Source organism: Paroedura picta, chromosome 5 (assembly GCF_049243985.1).
Source record: "Paroedura picta isolate Pp20150507F chromosome 5, Ppicta_v3.0, whole genome shotgun sequence".
Classification (NCBI taxonomy): domain Eukaryota; kingdom Metazoa; phylum Chordata; class Lepidosauria; order Squamata; family Gekkonidae; genus Paroedura; species Paroedura picta.
Window position 1 is genome coordinate 8,945,652 of NC_135373.1, and position 24,875 is coordinate 8,970,526.

General features: G+C 49.0%; 1 protein-coding gene across 1 annotated transcript; it reads left to right on the forward strand.

Annotated features, from left to right (window-relative positions):
- Positions 1-407: 407 nt before the first annotated feature.
- On the forward strand, positions 408-24,046 carry LOC143837008 (B-cell receptor CD22-like). Its single transcript, XM_077336402.1, has 9 exons — positions 408-524; positions 13,072-13,224; positions 14,019-14,393; positions 14,623-14,916; positions 17,908-18,180; positions 19,744-20,034; positions 20,105-20,204; positions 20,562-20,739; positions 22,686-24,046. The coding sequence occupies exons 2-9, from the start codon at positions 13,128-13,130 to the stop codon at positions 22,830-22,832; spliced, it is 1,755 nt and encodes a 584-aa protein (XP_077192517.1). The 5' UTR covers positions 408-524; positions 13,072-13,127; the 3' UTR covers positions 22,833-24,046.
- The last annotated feature ends 829 nt before the right edge of the window (positions 24,047-24,875 follow it).

The window sequence follows — 24,875 nt, forward strand, 5'->3', positions numbered from 1 at the left end:
GCATTTTTCAGAGGACATAATAACTTATGTCCTGTTACTGCTTTGGTCACCCCCTGAGCGGAATCCCCGGCGTTTGCCCCTATCCTGCTTGGATTCTGGTCCTGAGGACAGGGACGATGGGAGCTGTCCTCCCCCTGCTGGCTTTCCAATCGCTGGAGGGGTCTCCAGGGAGCATGCAGCTGTTTGGGCCCCATCAGCCCATCTCCAGCGGGCTGGGTAGCAAAGGCCACTGGCGGGCGGAGTCTGGATGCTAAAGCGGCACAGAGAAACTTCACGCAGCCCCCAGGCCAGAGAGAGAGAGGGAGGGAGAGAGAAGTGATTATTTATAGTTGGCAGCAAGGGGGGAGAGGACACGAGGGGGAGGGAGGGGAAAGAGAGAAAGGCAGGCAGGGAGGGAGGGAGGGAGGGAGGGACGCGATGGCAAAGAGACTGACAGGCGGGAAGAAATAGAGCGTGAGGAGGCAGCTGGCCGGCTTGCAGGTGCTGGGGGGAGCAGCTGGGGACCCCTCCCCCGTCTCTGACAGGTGAGACCCCTGGGGAGACCTACATGCATGTGTGTGTGCGGGAAGGGTCAGCGCTGGGGCGGATGGAGAACAGCTGGCGCTAAGGACGGAGGGGGGTGGGTGGGGGTGGGTGATGCGCTGGGTGTTGACCGGGATGGTCAATCCCGCATTGCACAGCTGGCGAGAGCAGCAGACCCGGGCGCCCTGCTGGTGCCTAGCCCTCCCTCCCCCTCCCCTCCCATGCTGCGGCTGGAGGCAGAATCTGAGATTGCCGCTGCACGGCTCCTTCCAAGGGGGTTGAGCGCTTCCAGCCCAGCGTGAGAGGATCTCCCCGGCTGAACCCAAGAGAATCCAGTTTTGGTTCTCCCCCCCCCCCAAAAAGAAGGGACGCTGCTCTCCCTGGCTGTTTCTCTCCTACCGCAGCTAGACTTTCTCCCCCCCCCTTCCCCTGGGATCCATGTAGGATCAGAAAGGTCCCTATGTCCAACCAGAGATTCCAGTTCATCCCCACAGATACCGTCACAGCTCAAGAGAATCCACTAAGAGCTCACTGTCCTCTACCAGCCCTTGGGGTCATAACTCCGGGACAATTTTGGGATTGCAAGCAGCATCCCTAGCCCTTGCCTCCCATGCTTGAAATCTCTGAATATCCTGCTCTGGAAAGGCAAGAGAATGACTGCCACATTCGACATTCTTTGCCTGGAATTATTTGATTTCCACCCTCCCCCACCCCCCGCCTCTCCCCACATCCCAGTAAAGCCAGGGCGGGAGAGTCAAGCCTGCAAGGTCAAACCGAAATCGCAAATGAAAGACAGGGTCCTGCGACCGACCGTTCAGCATGCAGTAGATGCTGCGGATTCCGTGCATGCCTCCAGCCGGCTGCATGCGGCTGGAGACTTTCGCAGGCAAGAGAGACAAATGTCCTTCTTCGCCCCACGCAGTGTTGACTTATGGAACTTACTGCCGCTAATGTAGCAGAGGCCGTTTGCTTAGGGGGCATGGGGTGTGTGTTTGTGCAGGGGGGAATGAAGCATATCTTCGAATCTTGGAATCATAGAATCAGAGAGTTGGAAGGGACCTCCTGGGTCATCTAGTCCAACCCCCTGCACTATGCAGGATACTCACATCCCTACTGCTCGTCCACTGTCACCTGCCACCCCTTAAGCCTTCACAGAATCAGCCTCTCTGTCAGATGGCTATCCAGCCTCTTTTTTAAATTTTCCAAAGACGGAGAACCTACCACCTCCCGAGGAATAAAGTTTGGATGCACACTTTTCTTGGATGCTTTAGGATGCTTAGGGCTGATCCTGCGTTGAGCAGGGGGTTGGACTAGATGGCCTGCATGGCCCCTTCCAACTCTATGGTTCTATGATTCTATGAATCTGGGGATGAGAAGTTCCTCATCAGCTATTGGTCACAATGGCCCAAAGAAACGTGTGTGTTCAGAGGAGGGTTGCCAGATCCAGGTTGTAAAACACCTGGAGATTTGGGTGTGGAGCCTGGGGGAGGTCAAGACCTCAGTGGGGTACAAGGCCTTAGAGTCCATCTTCTAAAGCAGCCGTTTTCCCCAGGGTACCTGATCTCTGCAGTCCGGACTCTGGAGATGAGCTGTAATTCCAAGGGATCCCCAGCCCCCCCCCCCCCGGAGGTTGGCATCCCTAGTTCGGAGCCTGTGTAGTGCTGAACTGCAGTTTCCAAGAGAACAACGGGGAATGGTTGTGGGCTCCCTGTCAATCCAAGTGGCCCCTGTGGGAATTGGAATCCTAGAACTAGATCGCCTGACCGTTTGCTCCATACGCTGTGACGTCGCAGATCCAAGCTTTGGGCGGGTGTCGGAAAGTTCTAGAAGCCTGTTGCGTGTAAACGTGTGAAGCTTTGTCCTCCTGCTTTCAGGACTGACGGCCCAGTGGCGGTGCGCATGGCCTGCTCCCCGTGTGCATTTAGGCATTTTTATCCCACTTCCTTCCCCAGGTGGGACTCCACGTGGTTTTAATCACAGTTCTACCTCTCACTGTTTCCTCACAAGAGTCCTGTGAGGTAGGCCTGGCTGAGGGTTTGTGACTCACCTGGGCTCACCCAGAGTGGGAGGCCTGGGAGGAGCTGTGGCTCGGTGGCAGAGTATCGGCCTGGCGTGCTGAAGGTCCTGGGTTCAATCCTCGGCATCTCCAGATAAAAAGGATCAGATGCTAAATGAAGTGAAAGCCCACTTCTTGAGGCCTAGAGGAGCCGCTGCCAGTCAGAGCAGGGCAATAATAACCATGCTAGATCCGTGGTCTGATTCAGTATAAGGCAACTTCATGTGTTCAAGCAGGGATTCAAGCCCGGGTCTCCCAGGGGGCTTGCTAGACCCCCCACTGCTACTCATAGGCCACACTGGCTCTCAAATGTGGAAAACAAGAAACAGAAAACCAAGCGGGTTACGTGTGCCGAGAGAATCCCAAATTGCAGGGAGGAACAAGGGTGAGGCAAGGGGTGGGTGGTGGCCTTGCCTCCCTGGCTGAGTGAAGAGAGGAGTGGAGGGTCACGGTGGGTGGGCAGGGATGGAAAGAGCTGGGGAGAGGCAGCCCAGAAGAATGGAGAGATGGAATTTTGTAGGGATGGACCGAGGGGTGTGGCCGGGATGGGCGGAAGGGAACGGAGCAGAACGGCAGCTGTCCAGCGAACAGCTCTTCATCTCTGACTTCCCGTCTTGCTAAGCCTCGCCATCCAGGGCTCAGAGAGTCACATTCAGAAAACCTTTATTGGCATCAATCTACCCAGGGATTGGCATCAATCCACTCATTGCAAGCAGCAACTGGCTGTCCCAAACAGGGGCCCACACTTTCAGGATTCAATAGCCAGAGCCTGAAAGGGCAGCTTTCCAAATTTATGTATTTATTTGCCGTCAAGTTGCAGCTGGCTGAGGGGTTTACAACAAAGGGGGTTTACAACCTGGTACAAGGAGGAGTATGAAGTGGGGATTTCTTAGCCCCTCCTGTTCCTCTAGCTCCCCTTTCACGTTAGCACGAGTTAGAATGTCAGATCCCAGAAACGAAAGCTATGGGGGTGTGTCACGCGGCAAGAGTATTCCTTCCTTTGTGTCTTTTTTTGGGGTTATTCAAGGTTTGCATTTGTTTTGACAGCAGTTTCAGTTCTATTTATGTTTCGATTTATATCCCGCCACTCTCCACAAGCTGGCTCTAGGGGGCTGCTCTTCCTGTAGGCCCTGTAGGTTTCCTGGCATCGTATATGCAGGAGATACATTTGTATGCAGCTTATGGGGTATTTATACTTATGATAAAAAGGGTATGATGCTGATTAACTCAGAAATAGCTTTGAAGAAAAGGACATTTTATGGGGAACATTCCATAGCAGGGGAAAAGGAGGGAGGGAGGGATGGGGAGAGAGACAGAGAGAGAGAGAAAGAGGGAGGGAGGGAGGGAGAAAGCAAGCAAAGAAGGAAGGAAGGAAGGAAGGAAGGAAGGAAGGAAGGAAGGAAGGAAGAAAGAAAGAAAGAAAGAAAGAAAGAAAGAAAGAAAGAAAGAAAGAAAGAAAGAAAGAAAGAAAGAAAGAAAGAAAGAAAGAAAGAAAGAAAGAAAGAAAGAAAGAAAGAAAGAAAGACAGGTGTGCTTCTTACCAAGGAGAACAAACAAAACAGGGATTCTCAGGTCAAAACTGTAAGGAAGATAATTTTAAAGTCACCCCTAATACTGCATTATGTACATTTCTGCATTCTGCATTTGGAAGGTGGCTTTAATGTTCTACGTTCTTTTTAACTCCTTGGAATATTTGGTGTGCTTCAGAGCAGGAAATGGGTGACTTAAGTTCAACATTTTATGGCTAAAGGAAACTTTTCAATATTAGTCCATACAAAATCTAAACATCTGAAGTAGTGTCTGTGTCCATAAAACTTTGAATAAAACTTTGTGGGTCTTAAAGTTACCCCTGGACTCAAACTATTAAGCATTTCTGAAGAATCTCAGATCCAGCTGCTGGATTTCACCACTTTGAATAGAGTTTTGGAAAGCAGTGTGTTAGAACTGCCTAAAGGTAAAGGTAAAGGGATCCCCTGTGCAAACACCGAGTCATGTCTGACCCTTGGGGTGACGCCCTCTAGCGTTTTCATGGCAGACTCAATACGGGGTGGTTTGCCAGTGCCTTCCCCAGTCATTACCGTTTTACCCCCCCCCCCCAGCAAGCTGGGTACTCATTTTACCAACCTTGGAAGGATGGAAGGCTAAGTCAACCTTGAGCCAGCTGCTGGGATCGAACTCCCAGCCTCATGGACAGAGGCTGCATGTCTGCTGCCTTACAACTCTGCGCCACAAGAGGCCCTTTAGAACTGCCTACACACCTGCTAATTAGACTTTTATAAAACTGTCCCTTCAACCCCAGTATTTTAGAGACAGCACTGAACTTCAGCTGGTTGGCTGAAGTTAGGGGGTGACTGTCAGTAGGGTTGCATGACAGGTAGAAATTATCTCAGTGAAACTAGACATTCAGCACCTGTTGAATTTCAGCCTACCACCCAGTCGTTAGAAACCCAGTGCTGGCCAAGAAAATGAAAAACAACAATGATTTGTTTTTGTTTTTTTATAATTTTATTATTTATTATTATATGAAGCATTTACAGAAAAATAAAGAGAGAAAAAAAGCGACCAGCTGATATGGTTTGCCATCCTCTTTTAACATACATATTCAATTCCCATCACATATTATTCCTAATCTAGAAGTTTTTACCATTTTTCTTAGCAAACTGATTGTTAATACATATGAGAATATGATCTGTTATAAGAATATATTCTGTTATTATCTTAAGTGATATAAGGTCAGTCCCCTTCCCTGACCTAAGAGTAACTGCTGCCGTCTTGTTAATACATATGAAGTATAGTTTGTCATCCTCTTTTAGCATACATATTGGCATACATATTCAGTTCCCATCACATATTGATCCTGATCTAGAAGTTATTACCACCTTTCTTAGCAGAATAGTTGTTAATACACATGAGAGTATAATCTATTATAAGAATATATTCTATTATTGTCTTAGATGATATTAAGTCAGTTCCCTTCATATATTGGTCCTGTCCTAAAAGTTACTGCTGCTGTCTTCCCCACAGGAAACCAGGGGAATACTCCACTGTTCAACTCATCCTTCAGGTGGTCGCAGAAAATGAAATTGTGTTTTTTTCCATAGTAAAGTATTTCTGATTGTTCTTCTGTCAGGGCCAAAGAAGTCTCTTACTTGATTCTTGCTTGCAGTCGCCTTTGAGTAGGCTCTGTATACTTTATCAATCTCGATCTCTTCCTCTGGTCGCACAGAGATATCTCCTGATAGCTTCCTGCGTGCTGTCGCCTTTGAATAGACTCTTTTTATTTTGCTGATCCAAATCACTTCCTGCTCTAAATAGACTTTCAGGTTTTCGGTGCTTTCCTTCCTTAAATCTGTTTCCCCAAGTTCTTCCAAGGTGCTTTGGATTTTTACGTCCCTAGCTCTCTCCCCCTCCTGTTGATTAACTTCCAAACATTGAATTCTCATTTGAATTATTATTGGCAGAGCTGTGTCATCAGCTGCTCTCTCCAGACCGTCGGCTCCGTCCAAAAGCTCCCCCTTAATCCCACGGATTTCCTTTTCCACCTTATTGACTGCTTTCAGTATCTTTGAGTTTCCTTCGCATAACAAATGGAAAAGCTGTGCCTTAGTTAATTTTTCCATAGTTCTAGGCCAGGGGTAGTCAAACTGTGGCCCTCCAGATGTCCATGGACTACAATTCCCAGGAGCCCCTGCCAGCGTTCGCTGGCAGGGGCTCCTGGGAATTGTAGTCCATGGACATCTGGAGGGCCGCAATTTGACTACCCCTGTTCTAGGCAGTCACAAACTATAAACAGAAAGTTTTGTGAGGTCTCGCAGGAGCACGAACGATTCCAAATTATCAGTTTGTCGATCTCCGTATCAAGTCAGCTTTCCCCACTGAACTCTCTCCAACAAAACTTTGAAGTCTGTCTTCTCTTGAGCACTTTGTTTGTTTGGTTAGTGGGTATAATTAGCTGGGAGCCTCTCACTCGAGGAAAGAAGGAATTCACTTGTAAATTGGTTGAGGGGGGGGGAGAGCTTGTGGGGAGAGAAAAGGAAGAGCGAGAAAATTTTCAATCCTTACTGTTGTGAACTTCGGCTCCTGTCAGTCTGGTAAAAGATGATCTGGGAAGAATGTAGGGTCAGCTGGTCGTTTCAGGCTTAGAACAACAATGATTTGTGATTATATCGGATGGAGACATAAAGGGTAATGGAATCTGTGTTGAAAAACAGGGGCAATATTTAACTTAAGTATGGCTCTGAAAACTTCTTCCAATCCACATGTCTACCTTTCCTATAAAGGGGGGGGGATGCTGTACCACAAGGATTGTCAACCAGTTTCCTAATGAAATTAGAGCTGATTTTTCTTTTTTCTTTCTTTCTTTCTTTTTTTTGCCCTTGGTGGTAGGGATGCCAACCTTTTAACTGGCCCAGGCTCCTGTGCCTTTCACAGCTATGAGAACTTCAGTCAGAGACAGTCTATCAATATGTCATCAAAACTTATCTCAATTTCAGCCTCCCTAGCTGCTGCGAATAAATAAATAGATAAATAACTGAATAAATCAATACATAACTGACCTCAGGGGTCATTTGGCAACCTTCCATGTTGTCCACATGGGGCCTATTTTTTTTTATTTACTTATTATGTATTTACTTATTTTATCTCTTTGAGAGCCAGCGTGATGCAGTGGCTAAGAGTGGTGACCTCTGATCTGGAGAACTGGGTTTGTTTCCCCATTCCTCCACACACAGCCCGCTGGGTGACCTTGGGCTAGGCACAGTTCTCTTAGAGCTGTTCTTGCAGAGCAGTTCTCCCAGGGGTTTCCTCAGACCCAACTGTCTCCAAGGGTGTCCGTCGTGTGGAGAGCCTGCATGGAGAGAGCCAGTAATGGTTAAGAGCGGTGGCTTCTAATCTGGTGAGCCAGGTTTGATTCCCTGCTCCTCCACATGCAGCCAGCTGGGTGACCTTGGGCTCATCACAGCCCTGATGGTGCTGTTCTCACAGAGCAGTTCCCACAGAGCTGTCTCATCCCCGTCTACCTCACAGGGTGTCTGTTGTGGGGAGAGGAAGGGAAGGCGATTGGGAGCTGCTTTGAGACTTTGAGAAAAGCGGGATATGAAAACCAACTCTTCTTCTGTTCTTGTGAAGAGAAGAAGGGGAAAGTGTTTGTATGCTGATTCTGGGTTCTTTGAGGTAGTGAAAAGCAGGGTATAAATCAAACAGCTGCTGCTGCTACTATCATCATCATCATCATCATCATCCCACCTTTTACCCCAGTAAGGAACCAAAGCAGTTTGCATCATTTTCCTCTCCTTGGTTTTATCTGCACAACCACCCTGTGAGGTAGGTAGACTGAGAGTGTATGCCTGGCCCAAGGTCACTCAGTCAGCTTCCATGGCACCAGTAGGGATCCGAACATGATTCAGAAGAAAAAGAGGAAGAAGAAGAGTTGGTTCTTATATGCCGCTTTTCTCTACCCGAAGGAGTCTCAAAGCGGCTTACAGTCACCTTCCCTTTCCTCTCCCCACAACAGACACCCTATGAGGGAGGTGAGGCTGAGAGAGCCCTGATTTTACTGCTCGGTCAGAACAGCTTGATCAGTGCCGTGGCGAGCCCAGGGTCACCCAGCTGGCTGCATGAGGAGGTGGAGTGGACAGTCAAACCCGGCTCACCAGATTAGAAGTCTGCCCTCCTAACCCCTACAGCAAGCAGGCTCTGTCAGGCTGCCGTCTGGGGCAGCAGGCTTCACCTCCCTGCTCAGCCAGGGAAGCTATCTGGGTAAGCCTGGCCCTGGCCTGCTGTCTCCTACCTTGCCAGGTTGTTGCTGCAAGGATTAAGCAGAGGAGGGGCGAGCTACACCCTATGCATCCGTGTGCCCCCCTGTCTAATTGCAGCCCGCAGGCACTATCCGTGCTGTCACAGACATGTGAGCAACTATCGGGGGGCAGGAGGAACATGAGGAATGCAGAGGCTCGGGCAGGGTTTTCGGATCAGGGGAAATGGAGCTCATCATTTCTCATTTGGAAATTAAGCACTACTTGTCCCAGGGGCGCTAGGGAGGGGGGTAAGAGGCAGCAGCGTCAATCGGTGCGGACAGCAGCCTGAATTGCCCCGAGGTTACCGCTCTGTACATGGCTGGAACATTATGCACACTTCACGCTGGCACGGCCCGTGGCTCACTGCGAGGAGGCAGCTCAGCTGAGAGAGGCGGGCGTGTCATTTGCAGATTAGGATGGGGGTGGGGGGGACGGAAGCTGCCCTTGCTTGCATCCTCAGTTTTGGCGGGCGTTACAGATCCCCCCAAAAAGGTTTGGAGGCTGCGAGGAGTGTGAGAGCCCTGTCAGAGGTGACCGGCCAGTGTCCGGGGCTCGGAGGCTCAGCCCAGGGACCCGTTGCTTGCACCAGCCTGGATCTGGATGCCTGCCAGCACCTGGGGGGCAGGGCCGAGCAACGCCTCGCTTGTTCACGCGCTTCTGTGTGTCAATGGACGCCAAGGGTATTAATGGACGCCAGAGAGACAAAAGCCCCACCTTCTTTGCAGCCTAGAACTGGCCAAAGCCAGGATTCTCCCTGGCCAAAGCCAGGATTCTCATTGGGTGACCTTGGGTTGGTTGGCCCTTCCCCCTTGTGTCCTTCTATGGCATCAATTGCCTTAGGGGATGAGGGGACCTACCCACTGCTGAAAATCAGGCTGCCAAGTCCGGTGGGGAAACAGCTGTAGATTTGAGAGTGGAGTGGTTTGGGGAAGGGAGTGGTCTCAGCAGGGCCCACCCTCCAATTCAGCCATTTCCTCCAGGGGAATGGGATTCTGTTGCCGGGAGATTGGTTGCAATTCCAGGAGATCTCCAGGCCCTGCCTGGAGGTTGGCAATACTAGCTGAAGGCAATCCACTCTGCATATACACAAGGCTACTCTCTCATCTTTCTGCTTTCCAGGGAGAGGCTGTGAGTCTAGGGTTGCCAGTCTGCAGGTGAAAGAATGAAATAGGAGGGGTAGGAACCGGTGAAGGAACAGACAGGAAGCAAGCAATGGGGCTCTGGGATTCCAATGTGGTACATCAAATATTACAGTATAATAAACAGACTTACGGGGAGTTTTCAAGCTTCAGTTGATTCTTTACAATCCAGAATCCTAAATAAATCCCAACGCATTTCGCTGCATCGTAGCTTTATCGAGGGAGATCCATATCAAATTGGAATGCCTTAAACTAGGAGAAGCTGTTTATAGAGCTGTTATAATAGTCCTTTGTTGGCTGTATTGTTGGCAGATTAAAAACTTGAAAGTATTGGAAGGTACATTGAGATGGGAAATGCTGGTTTATGTACTGGGTTATATGTTAAGGACCTTGGAAATGAACTTTATGTACTTGTATCTTGTAGTCCCATAATCACTGAAGAAGACAGGGAAAACAAGAAATTGAGTAACCCGGGAACCCGTTCTGATTGTGTTCCAATGACCTGGAGTCCACCTTCCAAAGCAGCCATCCTCTTCTGGGCTGAATCTGCATGGAGCTTTTACTCCAATCCTAGGTCGATTCAGTCCCTGCCATCTACACTGAATGCAATTTCCATTTTGATTTTGGGCAGTTCTGCCTCTTGTCCCAACTTGCTGACCTTGCTCTTTTCCACTGCTCCAGACAGATGAACGCTCTATCTCGATCTACCCCGCAAGCCTGTTGTGTGGATGGTGCTGCCCCCGCCAAGCTGCTTGCCCTGCCGCAATCCCTGGGAAAGGGTCGTTCGACCTCCAAAGGGGTCCTGACCCCCAGGTTGAGAACCACAGTGCTAAGACGACTTCTTTGGGGCCAGATGGTTGGATTGGGTAGAATGCATTGCTCTACAGGGGAGAACAGACAAACAGATGGTCTTTGAGGTACACAGGACCCTGACCACATATTAATCAATTAATTAATTAATTAAGATTTCTATACCGCCCATTTCTTTGCAGCTCTGGGTGGTTTACACCGAACATTATAACTTACATGAAACATTATGCAGACTATAACATGAAAACAACTTTCAATAAAACATCAAAAGATTACAAAACCACAATTATAATATAATTACAATTAACAGTAACGCTGGGAGAGTCATGGGCAGGCGTCTGAAGTTGTGGCCTTGAAGGTGTGTGCTAGCACCTTAAACCTAATCTGGTGTTCGATTGGTAGCCAATGCAGCTCCTGGAGGATGAGGGTGATGTGGGCCCTAAATGGGGTTTGGGTGAAGATGCAAGCAGATGCATGTTGTTCCAATTGTAGCTTCCAGAGCAGGGATAAGGGAAGGCCTGCAAAGAGCGAGTTGCGGTAATCCAGTCTAGAGATGACATTGTGTGGATCACGGTGGCAAGCTGTTCTGGGACCACAGAGGGGCCAGATAATTGGTGTGGACGGGGTATGAGGGTACCATCAGTGCCTAAAAGGGCAAATGGGATTTTGGGCTGTATCAAGTGGAGTATCGTGTCCAGGTCACGGGAGGTGATGCTACTGCTTTACTCTGCGGCCTCACTTGGAGTCCTGTGTTCAGTTTTGGCCACCCCAGTTGAAGAGGGATGTAGACAAACTGGAAAGTATCCAGAGGAGGGCAACAAAGATGGTGAGGGGTTTGGAGACGAAGACATATGGGGAAAGGTTGGGGGAGCTTGGTCTGTTTAGCCTGGAGAGGAGATGATTGAGAGGGGATGTGATAACAATCTTCAGGTATTTAAAAGGCTGCCGTGAAGAGGAGCACAGTTGTTCTCTCTTGCCCCAGAGGGACAGACCAGAACCAATGGGATGAAATTGATTCAAAAGAAGTTCCTGACAGAACGGTTTCTCAGTTGAACTGGCTTCCTCGGGAGGTGGTAGGTTCTCCATCTTTGGAAATTTTTAAACAGCGGCTAGATAGCCGTCTGACAGAGAAGCTGATTCTGTGAAGGCTCAGAGAGGTGGCAGGTTACGGTGGATGAGCGATAGGGTTGCAAACCTCCTGCTTGCAAACACAACGTCGGAAGCCACACGTGTGCAAGCTTCCTGATGGAAGACCCCTCCAATGTTTTCCCACCACCAGGTTATGGCATTTTGCCTCCAAATGAGACAACAAGGGAGAACAAAGCAAACTTCTCCCTCCATTCCACGAGTTGTTAATCACCGTAAACCAGCAATCCCAGCACAGTGGCTGTTTATGGGACTCAAACTTCCTTCCCTCCCAAGCCCCCCAATTTTTTTTTAAACGGCTCTTCTATATTGCTATGTGGTAAAGCCACAACACATGAGAATTTCATTAAAAATTAATTCTTCAGCATTGCTCTGGAGAAACGCCACAACAATAAAGCATCCCCCCTTCCCCTTTTGGGGATTCTTGGTGTTTTGGTCTCTATTTATGTACAGGTAGATGTGTGAGAGCCTGGCCATGGTAACTGGACCCCTATGAGTGAATTTGTGTGAACAGTAAGGCTTAAAAATGAGGAACACTGATGCCTAGCTGATTGGGAGAGGGCTGCTGCATCACACTTTAACTGTTAAAACCCAAATGCCAGAAAACACAAACAGGGATGTGCCTTGGTTGCCCGATCGCAAAACAATGAAGACAATAAATAGAACCTTTTATTTTAACTTGGGGAATGCTGCTTTGCGGTCCTGCTGCAATGCAGACTGCGGCATTAAAAAAGAATTCCTGTGAGCAGGAAATGGAGTGCAAGGATGAGACAACGCTAGCAAGACTGTCACGTGTTTCTCCCTCCACATGGGCCTGCCCTAAGTTGCTCCCCAATGTGAAGCACAATAAGGAGTGGCAAATGGTTTTTGGTTGAGGCCGGGGGTCAGCGAATGAGTCCCAACATTCCCTTCCCCCCCGGACCTAGTAAGTTAGATCTCCTCCCCACCCTCCCTGCTGCTCTGATAGCAGGGGTGGGAATAATAAGAACTTCCGCTATGTTGGGATTGTTTTAAAGTCTTTTAATGGGTATTTTAATGGGGATAGGACTGTTGTGACCCGCCACGAGCCTACGGGGAGTGGTGGGAGATAAATCTAAATAATAATAATAATAATAATAATAATAATAATAATAATAATAAAAATAAAAATAATAATAAAATCCAGTTTGGGCAATTTCCCTCATCATGAGGCAAATCTGACCAAAACTTGTGCCAATCCCTTCACAGCTTTGGGTTGCCGTGGAAGCAGCACTAAAACTCGCAGGCAACCAGAGGCTGTCCAGGGGCAAATTCCTTGTGTGGAAACGACCAAGGTCTCTTGCTGAGCCACAGGATGGCTCTGAGTCTGGAGGGCTCATTCATTATTTCAAAGTACCAGCTGACCCAACTGCCCTGCCCTCCTTATGCTTCCAGCAGCAGTTCGGCTTGAAGAAGACAGCTGGTGAGAATTACTTCCCCTCCTAATTGCTGCTGCGGCAATGGCCATTGAGGACACAGGATGGTGCCCGGCCATATTCCAGGAAGAGTAAGATGCAAAGATGGAAACTGCTAGGGACACACACAATCATCAACATATTTAGGCTTTTCTTCTTCATCCAACCAGTTTTCCTAGGTGGTGCATGACTGAGCTGAGAGGCAGAAGCAAAGAAGGAAAGACCCATGCCCTGGCCCTGGCCCTCTCTCAGGGCTGAAATCCAAGAGGGATTTTGCAACATGCAACTCTCCAGAAACAACATCCCATCAGGATTTCTCCTAAGTATGTTCCTAGCTGCTCACAGGTTTGGGACCAACTCAATCCCACTAGGAGACTAGTAAGCCCACCCAGGCTTGCTAAGAAAAATTCCTTTATTTCTTCTTTATCTAGATCAGGCTTTCTCAACTAGTGTTTTGTGAAATCCTGGGGTTTCTTGATAGCCCTGAAAGGGTTTCCTGAATGCACGGGAGTTAATTGATTTTTAAATCTATTTTTAAAATTTGCTAAACATTTATCGAGTGATATGACCATATATGGTCTTGTCGACCCTCCCATCCATCCCAAAAATGGCCAGTGATGGGCCTGGAGGGGGTGGAAAGGGGAGGGGCCCCAGGTGGCCATGGACACAGCTGTGCTTCCCAATCAGATTCTGCAAGATCACGCCACTTCTGGGATTTCTTGAACCCTGAAGTATGTTTCAGGAGTTTCTCAACGGTAAAACAGTTGAGAGCGGCTGATCTTGATTCTTCCTGCAATGCAACAATCCGTCTCCCCCTTTAGGAATCTTGAGTCATCTGCTAATTAGTTCCATTTTTATCAAAGAGAAGTTCAAAGAGAGGAGGGACAGGAGGAGGGGGGGGGTTCTGCCACATTTCACTTTCTCTACAAAGAGAAATTCCTTTTTCAAAAAGAGAGGGGAAAGACAGCAAAAACAAAACAAAAAAAATCAATGCATGTATCTCTAAAAGTGTGTGCAGGTTTGGGGTTTTTTTTTGGAAAGGGGGGATTCCCAACCCTATAACAACACTAGGCCTTGCAATTTAGCTCCTGTTTAAAACACAGGTCCCCTTCCCCAGTTCTGTTTTACAGCCCTCTCTCTGTGGCCTGGAGTTCCACCCTGCCCAGCTCCATCCAAGCTCTGAAAGGCTCCTGCGTGGTGATTCCGTGCTCTTTCACCTACCCGGGTCCCCGCGCTTCCTGGGGAGGCAAATTCAGCGTGGCTTGGTACCAGTACCGGACACGGGGTTACCCTGAAATCTTCAACAGCAAGAGCACCCACAACGTCCTTCCAGAGTATAAAGGGCGGTCGGAGGTGGTGGGAGACCTAGAGATGGGCAACTGCACCCTCCTCCTCCGAGATGTGCGCCACAGGGACGTCTACTACGTCTGGATCAATCCAGACTCCGTCAGCCACCGGTTCTATGACGTCACGGTCCAGGTGGAGGTAACAGGTGAGAGGTACCCTTCTGTGGGTCTTCTCTTAAGATGCCAGTGGCTGTTCAGAACCAGGCAAAAGAGATCCTGCATGAAAGGCTGACCCCTTAATTGCATGCAAAGCATATGCTGCGCCAGTGAGACTCCCCCGCCTGGCAGGCTGAAATCCAACAGGGATGCTTTCGTCTTCACGCGTCTCCTGCATAGCCACTCCTCGTAGCTTACCGCCCCGTTTCTTGTTTCCAGATGTTCCCAACCAGCTCGAGATGAGCGACCCGGGGTTATTGACCGAAGGGGATCACACCTCACTGACGTGCTCAGCTCTGCACACCTGTCCCTTGTCCCCCCCTGCCATCACCTGGAACCTCGTGGGAGGGAAGGCGGTGACGATCCAAGAGCGCCTGGCGGGGGGCGTCTGGCGGACCGAGTCGCAGCTCAGCTACGTCCCCACCCACAAGGACAACGGCAAGCATCTCCAGTGCATGGCCACCTTCCCCACCCAACAACAGTCTCGCAACGGGATCACCCTGCAGGTTAAGTGTGAGTACGTTGTGGAGGGAGGTGGGTCTGGGAATGTTAGCACGTTAGCAGAACCCACAAAGGCTCACAAGGCAGCAGAAGCTATCTGGCCTGTGTGTGTGTGTGCAAATGGGTGAGACCCTATGATCTTTCTTTTATTATAGGATCTCTCTAGTCTAGAAAGACTAGTGAAGTGATAGAGGTCTAATCTAGTCTAACTAACTAGGATGGAGGGAGATGCCAGAACCCATGAATTACAGCTCACAAGAAGTATGGGGTTGGGAGAAGGAGTTCTGGCATGGTAGAGTGGTTAAGAGCAGCGGACACTAAGCTGGAGAAACGGATGTGATTCCCTATTTCTCCTCTGCATGCAGCCAGATGGTTTATCCTGGGCCAGTCACAGTTCTCATAGGGCTGTTCTCACAGTACAGTTCTCTGAGAGCTCTCTCAGCTCCACCTACATCAACGTGTAGAGGGGAGAGAAAGGGAAGGGTGTTTGTTAGAAACTTAAAATCCATTATTTGCTACCCCTCCTCCTCCTCCTATTATTATTATTATTATTATTATTATTATTATTAGTATTAGTATTAGTATTAGTATTAGTATTAGTATTAGTATTAGTATTATTAAATTTATTTCCCACCACTCCCAAGACTGGCTTGTGGCGGGTTACAATTGTCCTTAGCTAAAACCCCAATAAAACCCCCATTAAAATACAAGATATAATGAACATAACAGCAAGACAGAATTTAAGGCTTTCCTCTTAATGCATTCAGAAAATGAACTTGTTCTACCTTGGATCGTCATGGAATTTAAAATGACGTGATGTGGTTTGCTGTAGGGTTGAGGCCTAGAAATAACACTGAAATGCTGGCCTCCCTGCTTTGAAAGCCCACTCCAAACCATTTTTCTAAGAATTAATATTGCCCTCCTCAGTTCTGCAGCCCCCTGAGCTCCTATAAAAAGGAGGCAACCTGAAGGCTGAATAAATGGGATTGATTTTAATTATGAATGTTAAGAGTTTTTAAAGTTATTTAAGAATGGTTGCATATTTTAAAATTTTGATAAGCTGCCCTAAGCCTCTAGGAAAGGATGGGACATAATTGTAAAAATAAATAAATAACTCTTCATGCATAAAATCCTTACCATCCTTCCAATGACATGTGCCTCTGATTGGTCCTTACCGGAAGAGCATTCTCCCAGTAGGGTGAGAGATTTCCCCCACTGAGAGCCAATCAGAAGCTCTTCCCTTCCCCATCCTCCTCCTCCTCTGCGCCACTCCGTGGCACTTACCAGGAGGATGAAGAGCCAGCACCAGGTAAGCAGGAAGCTGTGCATGGCCATCCAAGCACCATCTGCCCTGCACCACCCCAGCCACACTGCTCTCTGGCCTCCTGGCTGCTGACAACGGGAGCAGAGCTGAACAGGTGCACTCCGCACCAGCTTGCCCCATCCTCCAGTTTGGTGTAGTGGTTAGGAGTGCGGACTTCTAATCTGGCATGCCGGGTTCAATTCTGCACTCCCCCACATGCAACCAGCTGGGTGACCATGAGCTCGCCACAGCACTGATAAAGCTGTTCTGACCGAGCAGTGATATCAGGGCTCTCTCAGCCTCACCTCCCTCACAGGGTGTCTGTTGTGGGGAGAGGAAAGGGAAGGCGAATGTAAGCCGCTTTGAGCCTCCTTCGGGTAGAGAAAAGCAGCATATAAGAACCAACTCTTCTTCTTCTTCTTCTTCTTCTTCTTCTTCTTCTTCTCTGAATTTCAATTTCTTCAGATAATTAGCTAACGGGCGACAAAATACTTCAAACTTAGGACACACCAGGAGTATATGGTACAACGTGTCAGGGACACTACATCCATGTCAACAGTATCTCTCCTGAGGAGGGATCTTCAAAAATCTACCTCGGGTGACATTTGAGGGAAAGATGTTTAAGCGAGCTACTAGAAATGCTCTTCTTAACTGGTGTGTCTCCAAAATTTGGAGATACATGGGCATGGATTTGTAAGATAAGGGTATATCCCAGAAGTGGGGAGAACATACACTGTTGTTAGAGGAGCCCAGAATCTGTGTATCCTGATCTTCTAGTCTCTCTTATATTAGCTTTAGTATCGTCCTTTCGTCTTGCATGCTAAGGGATGAGATGTCCAGAGCCTTTCCTTTGTTCTTAAACCACCTGGAGGTTTGTAGAAGCTCACTGACTCTTAGAGCTGAAGCTTGATAGTGAAGACAGTTTGCACTCTTGGGACTCCTGGTGCTGGAGCTTTACAGTCTCGCTACTCCTGGCGCTGGAGGCTCTTGACAGATGTTTATGTATTTGTTGCCTGGTGTGTGTAGTATAGCCGGGAGACCCAAGGATTGTCTGGCCACCAGGCAAGGGACATTTGGAGCTGGTTTGCCATTGCCTGCTCCCACCTCACATCTCCTAGCGTTCCTTGGAGGAACTGCATCCCAATCCATGGAGGTCTCCCATCCAATTCCTGGCAAGGGTGGTCCCTGCTTAGCTTCAGAGATCTGCTGGGATGGGGCCTGCCTGGGTTATCAGGGCTTATGATCGGTGGTGGAGAACAGTCAAGATTTTGCCCTGCTCAGCAATTCAAAGCACAAGTGGGGAAGAAGAAGAAGAAGAAGAAGAAGAAGAAGAAGAAGAAGAGTTGGTTCTTATATGCCGCTTTTCTCTACCCAAAGGAGTCTCCGAGTGGCTTACATTCTCCTTCCCTTTCCTCTCCCCACAACAGACACCCTGTGAGGGAGGTGAGACTGAGAGAGCCCTGATATCCCTGCTCAGTCAGAACAGCTTTATCAGTGCTGTGGTGAGCCCAAGGTTACCCAGCTGGTTGCTTATGGGGGAGTGCAGAATCGAACCCGGCATGCCAGCTTAGAGGTCCGCACTCCTAACCACTACACCAGACTGGAAGTAGGACAGGTGTGGTCTAGGACTTCTCCAACCGGGGGGGGGGGGGTGCAAGGACAGCCCATGTGGTGGACCCCAACCATATTGTCTCTTCCAGATTCCCCAAAGGATGCAGTCGTCTCCGTGGTGGGGAACTCGACCCTGAAGGAGGGAGACAATGTCACCCTGCGATGCAGCAGCCACAGCAACCCCCCTGCCCTCAGTTACCGCTGGTTCTTTGGGCCACGCCAGGCACCGCTGCGGGGAGCAGGCACTGGGCCAGAGGTGAAGCTGACAGACATCAAGAGGGACTCTGGGCCATATTACTGTGTTGCTGAGAATGACGTCGGGATGGGGGAAGACTCACCCCCTGCCTTCCTCTATGTGCAATGTAAGACGGTGATCATACCTCCTTATTCATTATGACTAGATTTAGGACAACATGTAAATATTTCGATAGGGGGGGTGTCAACTTTTTAAACATAGTGTTGAGTAGGGTGGGGAAAGACCTGGAGACCTTTGTGGGGTAGAGTCAGGAGATATGGGGTGGGAAGGGGCCTCAGTGGAGAGCCCACGTGAGGCCTGCCTCCAAGTAGCTGCATCGGCTTTCGGTTGAATTCCGGATCAGATTCAAGGTTCTGGTTTTAACCTTTAGGGCCATTCAGTGCCTGGGCCCCATGAGCCTGAGGGACCACCTGACTGACTTTACCCCCCAAAGGGCATTGTGCTTGCCCATTTGAACAGGCTGGTGATCCCTGGCCCTCGAGAGGGACATTTGGCCTCAACCAGGGCCAGGACATATTTGATCCTGGCTGCCACCTGGTGGAAAAGCTGCAGGAAGAGCTACTCTAACTCTTGGAAGAGCTGCAGGCCCTTTGAGAGCTGGCCTGCATGATGGAGTTCTTCCGCCAGGCAGTTGGTTGGGGCCAGTATAGAGCCCCATCATGCACATTGGCCCCCTCCTGTGACGGCCTCCCCTGGAAGAAATGGGATCTTTCCCAGGCAGTTTCTTCAATCACAGATGCAGTAAAGCAGGGGTAGTCGACCTGTGGTCCTCCATATGTTCATGGACTACAATTCCCATGAGTCACTGCCAGCAAATGCTGGCAGGGGCTCATGGGAGTTGTAGTCCATGGACATCTGGAGGACCACAGGTTGACTACCCCTGCAGTAAAGGAATTGAGAGAGGTATTTTCATTGTATTTTGTTGCTTTAAACTCAGGTGTTATTCTATTCTATTGTTGTTTTAATCATTATTGTTAACCGCTCCAAGTCGGCTCATGAGGAGAGGTAGTCATGGAAAAATCAATCAATAAATAAATCAAGCAGAGCAAGCTATGGAGTCCACCTTCCAAAGCTGCCATTTCCCCCAGGGGAGCTGATCGTTGTCACCTGGAGATGAGCTATAATTCCAGGGGATCTCCAGGTCCCACCTGGAGGATGGCATCCATAGTTTGAGTGGCTTACATTAGCCAGTGAAGAAGGGAGACCTGCCCCAAGCCCCTCGGTGGGCTGGCACGTCGAATCATGATTGACTCTTGGAAGTTAAGGCCATGTATATTGGAGCCCGCATGGATAGGATCATGAGTAATCCAGAATCTTTGGGGGGGGAGGCTAAGCTTCTCTGATCTTTTAAAGATGATTAAAAAACCCCCAAAGAATCCCCATTGTTTTTCAGGCTGCTGGTATTTGGGGGTATTCTGACATTGTATGGTGGCCACAGGAGGTGAAGCCAGCCACAAAATGGCTGTGACGGGTTACGCTCAGTCACACAGTGACTATCCCCCAGTACCCAATCAAAATCCTTGAGAAGCATATGCCACATCTGGCCACACCCACTTTCCTGGCATACTCGATGGGTACCAGGAAATGTGTTAATGTGCACCAAGGTGGGTTTGGGGCAGGGGCAATTGTCTTTGGACTGGGATCATGCCAGCAAATGCCCTCTTTGCAGACAAACCTGTTATCCTGCCGGAAGGGAACTGCACCATATCCAGGACTGGGGAGACGGTCACATGCTACTGCTTGGCGGAAGGAAACCCAGTCCCAGGGATTGAGTGGCACCTGCCAAACCAAACTGTCCCTGAGGACTACAACAGCTCCGAGCTGCAGGCGGTCTCCGCTTCCCTGGGGCACACCGTTGTCGGGGTACTGAGGGGCCCTGCGCCCAGCCTGGCCAATGTGTCCTGCTTGGTCACCAACCTGCATGGGCCCAGCCGGGTCACCCTGCCCACCTATCAAGCAGGTAAGGCCAGAGGGTGGTAGGACAGAATCTCTGAAAACGGAGACTTTGACTCTCCCTCTCTCTTTTGTAGGGCATTCTATTCTGCTCTTCATGGCCTGTGGGGGTGCCGCTGGGGGCCTCCTCCTCTTCACCCTGCTGGGGGTTCTGCTCTTCAAAGTGATAAAAAACAGGTGAGAAAGTCTCTGTTGAGTCAGTCCACTTCAGGCCTAGTCCCCACGGTCTGCTGTTTGGTTTGTGTTTTACCTACACAGCTGGTTCACATAGGCCAGGCTTTCTCAGCCAGGGTTTTGTGAAAGCCCTTGTTACTAGGCTCTGGAGCAGGCCTATGTGAGTTCTGGGCCCATTCTGCACATGTAGCATAAAGCATATTCAATGCAGTTTAGAAGTGGATTATCATATTCTGCACAGGAAAATCCAGCTGCAAAAGTGCATTATCCAATGTGTGCAGAATGGGCCCTGGTGTTGTTTTGGATTACTTGGTGAATGACCAAACACCTCATTACTCTTCTTGTTCTGTTTGTGTGAAGGAAAGAGAAGGACAAAGAGCAGGAGGAGGACGAAGAAGACCCAGCATTGTATGCCAATGACGGAGACGGGGAGCAAAAGATGGCCCCTGAAGAAGAAAAGCCACCCAATCCCGAGAAAGAGGAGCAGTTCAACATGTACAGCAAGTCCAAGAAAGGAGGGAGCCCCGTTCCTTACAATGTAGGCAGCCCTTGAGCAGTTCAGTGTAATGGTTAGCGCCCAGGACCTTGACTGGGGGAGCCCTGGGTTAAATCTCTACTGTGAAGCTCACTAGATGATTTCTGGCTGGCTTCTTACTCTCTCTCAAAGGGGATGGAATATATATATGGGGTTGAGAAAAAAGGACAAGGAGAATGTCTTCTCCTGCTTCCATGACACTAGAATTTGGTTAATCAAGCTAAAAAACGTTTCTCCACAGTCTAGAGCAGGGGTGGGCAAACTCTGGCCTTCCAGAGTTTGCCCCCATTTGCTGGCAGGGGCTCATGGGAATTGTAGTCCATGGACATCTGCAAGGCCACAGTTTGCCCACCCCTGATCTAGAACATCTAGGAAGAAGAATGCTGTTTGCCTTCAGTGGTTGCGTGCAAAGTCCATAGCGTTTAAAACAAAGCAAATATTATATTATTTAGTTCTGGAGGCCTCACTTCAAGAAGGACGTCGATAAAATTGAAAGGGTACAGAGGAGAGCGATGAGGATGATCTGGGGCCAAGGGACCAAGCCCTATGAAGATAGGTTGAGGGACTTGGGAATGTTCAGCCTAGAGAAAAGGAGGTTGAGAGGGGACATGATAGCCCTCTTTAAGTATTTGAAAGGTTGTCACTTGGAGGAGGGCAGGATGCTGTTTGCATTGGCTACAGAGAAAAGGATGCTTGGTGCCAGGAATCTGGAATTTTTTTTTCTGGGTCATCTATCACTTCATTTATAATCCGAAGTAATAGGGGCATAATCACATGTGATACCTTTTTATAATACATCGAAGAAAGCCCGTCAGGTCTGGTGCCTTTTGCAGTTTCTTAGCTGCTATAGCATCATTTGATTCTAGAATTTGGGGGCATGCGGAGAAGTTGATGGGCAATAGACTAAGCATCAAGAAAAGGAAGTACCTTTTGGGATTCACAGTCTGAGGATATGCAGGTGGCCATGAGTGTGGATGGCCATGGAAATGTACACTTGAACAGGTCTGTGATAGACCAAACACTTAATGTGAGAAGCTCAGGGGACAGAAACATCAGAAAGAGCATTTGGAGGCTCTGTAGAAGTACTGCTGCTCAAAGCTAAAGCAGATGCCCAACATGGTGCTGGTGGGTGCCACAATGCCAGCTGAACCTTTTCTGGTGCCTGCCAAGCATTTTTAGGAAGTGAGCAGGGCCAAGGGGGGTTTTGGCCCAGAAAGAAATCTGATTGGCTATTGGAGATTTAATTTAATTTTTTTAAAATGTGGCTTCGGCAGCAAATTGTACCACAGGGCAAGGATTTCCACTGTGTGGCCGAAGGTAAGATGGGACAACACATTTTGTCACTGGCTCCACCTCCTTTGGCAGCCATTTTGTCAGAAGGACCCAGGATCTGATTGGGTAGAAGGAAGCTTTGGATGCATTCTATTCTGGGGCCAAGGGACCAAGCCCTATGAAGATAGGTTGAGGGACTTGGGAATGTTCAGCCTGGAGAAAAGGAGGTTGAGAAGGGACATGATAGCTCTTTCAGTATTTGAAAGGTTGTCACTTGGAGGAGGGCAGGATGCTGTTTCTGCTGGCTGCAGAGGAGAGGACACGCAATAATGGGTTTAAACTTCAAGTACAACGATATAGGCTAGATATCAGGAAAAAAAATTTCACAGTCAGAGTAGTTCAGCAGTGGAATAGGCTGCCTAAGGAGGTGGTGAGCTCCCCCTCACTGGCAGTCTTCAAGCAAAGGTTGGATACACACTTTTCTTGGATGCTTCAGGATGCTTAGGGCTGATCCTGCATTGAGCAGGGGGTTGGACTAGATGGCCTGTATGGCCCCTTCCAACTCTATGATTCTATGATTCTATGATTCTATTCATTGATTCTTTTACAGAATTTTCTTAGCGTGTCTTTCTCATTTCCCCGACGTCTCTTGTTCCCCCGTCTCGTTCCTCACTTAGGATGCATGCGATGAAGACTATGAGAATATGGAAAGCAAAGACGAAGATTATGAGAACGTGCCATCGTTGGGCCCTCTGGGGAACTTGGGGAACCTGAGCAACTGGCAGCCCGTCTCAGGGACCGACCAGGTCTACTCCAACCTCTGATCTGAGATCTCCCAACATTTCTCTTGAACAAGCACTTACAGAACTAGAAACATTAGTAGCTAAAGTAACTGCTGGGGGACCAGAGAGGAATGTGGTGGTATGTAGTTAAGACACCTTTACAAGCAACCTTGCACAGTTGCCAAATGGTCAAACTCTCCTGGGTCAAGGCTCACACCTGACCAAGAGAGCTTTGATTCATGTCCGCTTAAACCCTGGAAAATGTTGTTCTTTAAGGTGCTACACGACTCTAATGTTATTCTACTTCCTCAGACTCACTCAGCTATCCCCCTGTGGCTACCCACATGGTAAAGGTTAAATTCCAGAATTCCCAGGCAGGTGTGATTGGTGCAATCCCCTGGGACTCCTCGCTGCAGGGAACATGAGCTTTACTTCCTGTTCTCTTAGGGGTCCATTAGGAAGCAAGAGCAGCCCTGTCTGGCCATTCTTCTCAGAGCTTAGAAGCTAATCAGGGTTGGCCATGGCTAGTGCTTAGATGGGAGGCCACCAAGGAAGGCCAGGGTTGCTATGCAGTGGAAGGCAATGACCACCCACCTCTGCTCATTTTTGTCTGGAAAGACCTATGGTCCTAGGGTTACCATGTATTACTGTAGAGAGAGAACCCTGGAATCCGAAACAGAGTGGAAACATTTAGTTCTGCCTCCTTAGGTCTCCCTGCTAGAGAAAATACCCTTGATCTTTAGGTGGTAGCTGGAGATCTCCTGGGATTACCACTGATGTCCAGGTGACGGAGATCAACTTCCAGAGAAAAATGGCTGCTTTAGAAGGCGGCTTTCTATGGCGTTCTACCCCACTGAAGTCCCTCCTCTGCCCGGACCCTGCCCTCCTCAAGCTACAGACCCCACCACGCCAGGGCCTATTCTGCACACAACAGATAATGCACTTTCAATGCACTTTAGAAGTAGATTTTCCTGTTCCGCACAGGAAAATCCATCTGCCAAAGCACATTGAAAGTGCATTATCCCATGTGTGCACAGCCTGGAGCCAACAACCCTTTGGGACTTAAGCCAAGGGAATACGTTAATGCTGGTAACTCCCCGGACAGTCTCCGCTGAACAGAGGTGAGCTATTGAACCCCTTTCTCCTCATAAAATGGAGCTCTCTCCTGCTGTGCTGAGCCTGCTGTATTGAGTGGATTCTGCTGTCAGCCTTTGAAAATATACGTCTCTATTTTTGTACTTTCAGGATGTCCCGTTGCTTCTGTTACCGTGACTGATTTGGAGTTGGAGGCGAGGGAGGTGGGAGGAAGATGCTGGAGCCTCTCTATGTGTGAGGCCATTACACAAAAAGCGTTGGAGAGAAAGCCACCAGCCCCGCCTGTACATTCACATTACCTCTTATTTGTTCAACATAATTTTCTTTGGGATCTATTGATATCTTTTCTCTACCACAGAGACCCAAAGCAGCTTAAAACACCATTGTTCCCCTCCTCCATTTTCTAACCACCACCCTGTAAGGTAGGCTAGTCTGAGACCATGTGACTGACCCCAAGATCATCCAGCAAGCTGCCAGGGTATACTAGGGATTCGAACCCAGGTCTTCCAGTATCCTAGTCGGACACTTTAACCACAATGCTACCCTGGCTCACCCTAGAAGCTTGCTGGGTGACCTTGGGTCAGTCACATGCTCCCAGTTTACCCAACCCGGGGGGGGGGGGGTTGCTGTTAGATAATGGAGAGAGGGTTGCCAACCTCAAGGTGGTGGCTGGAGATCTCCCAGTATTACAATTGATCTCCAGGCGATAGAAGCCTGGAGAATGTGGTCAATTTGAAAGGTGGTCCTTATGGAATTATGAGCCTCTTGTGGCGCAGAGTGGTAAGGCAGCCGTCTGAAAGCTCTGCCCATGAGGCTGGGAGTTCAATCCCAGCAGCCGGCTCAAGGTTGACTCAGCCTTCCATCCTTCCGAGGTCGGTAAAATGAGTACCCAGCTTGCTGGGGGGTAAACGGTCATGACTGGGGAAGGCACTGGCAAACCACCCCGTATTGAGTCTGCCAAGAAAATCCTAGAGGGCATCACCCCAAGGG

What these genes read in the sequence shown, in the direction of transcription:
- LOC143837008 (XM_077336402.1), top strand. Translation starts at nt 13,128, where the DNA reads ATGCCCTGGCCCTGGCCCTCTCTCAGGGCTGAAATCCAAGAGGGATTT. An exon ending in CCTGCCCACCTATCAAGCAG is followed by an intron (nt 20,035 to 20,104) that starts GTAAGGCCAGAG and finishes TCTCTTTTGTAG; the next exon opens with GGCATTCTATTCTGCTCTTC. An exon ending in GGAGCCCCGTTCCTTACAAT is followed by an intron (nt 20,740 to 22,685) that starts GTAGGCAGCCCT and finishes TTCCTCACTTAG; the next exon opens with GATGCATGCGATGAAGACTA.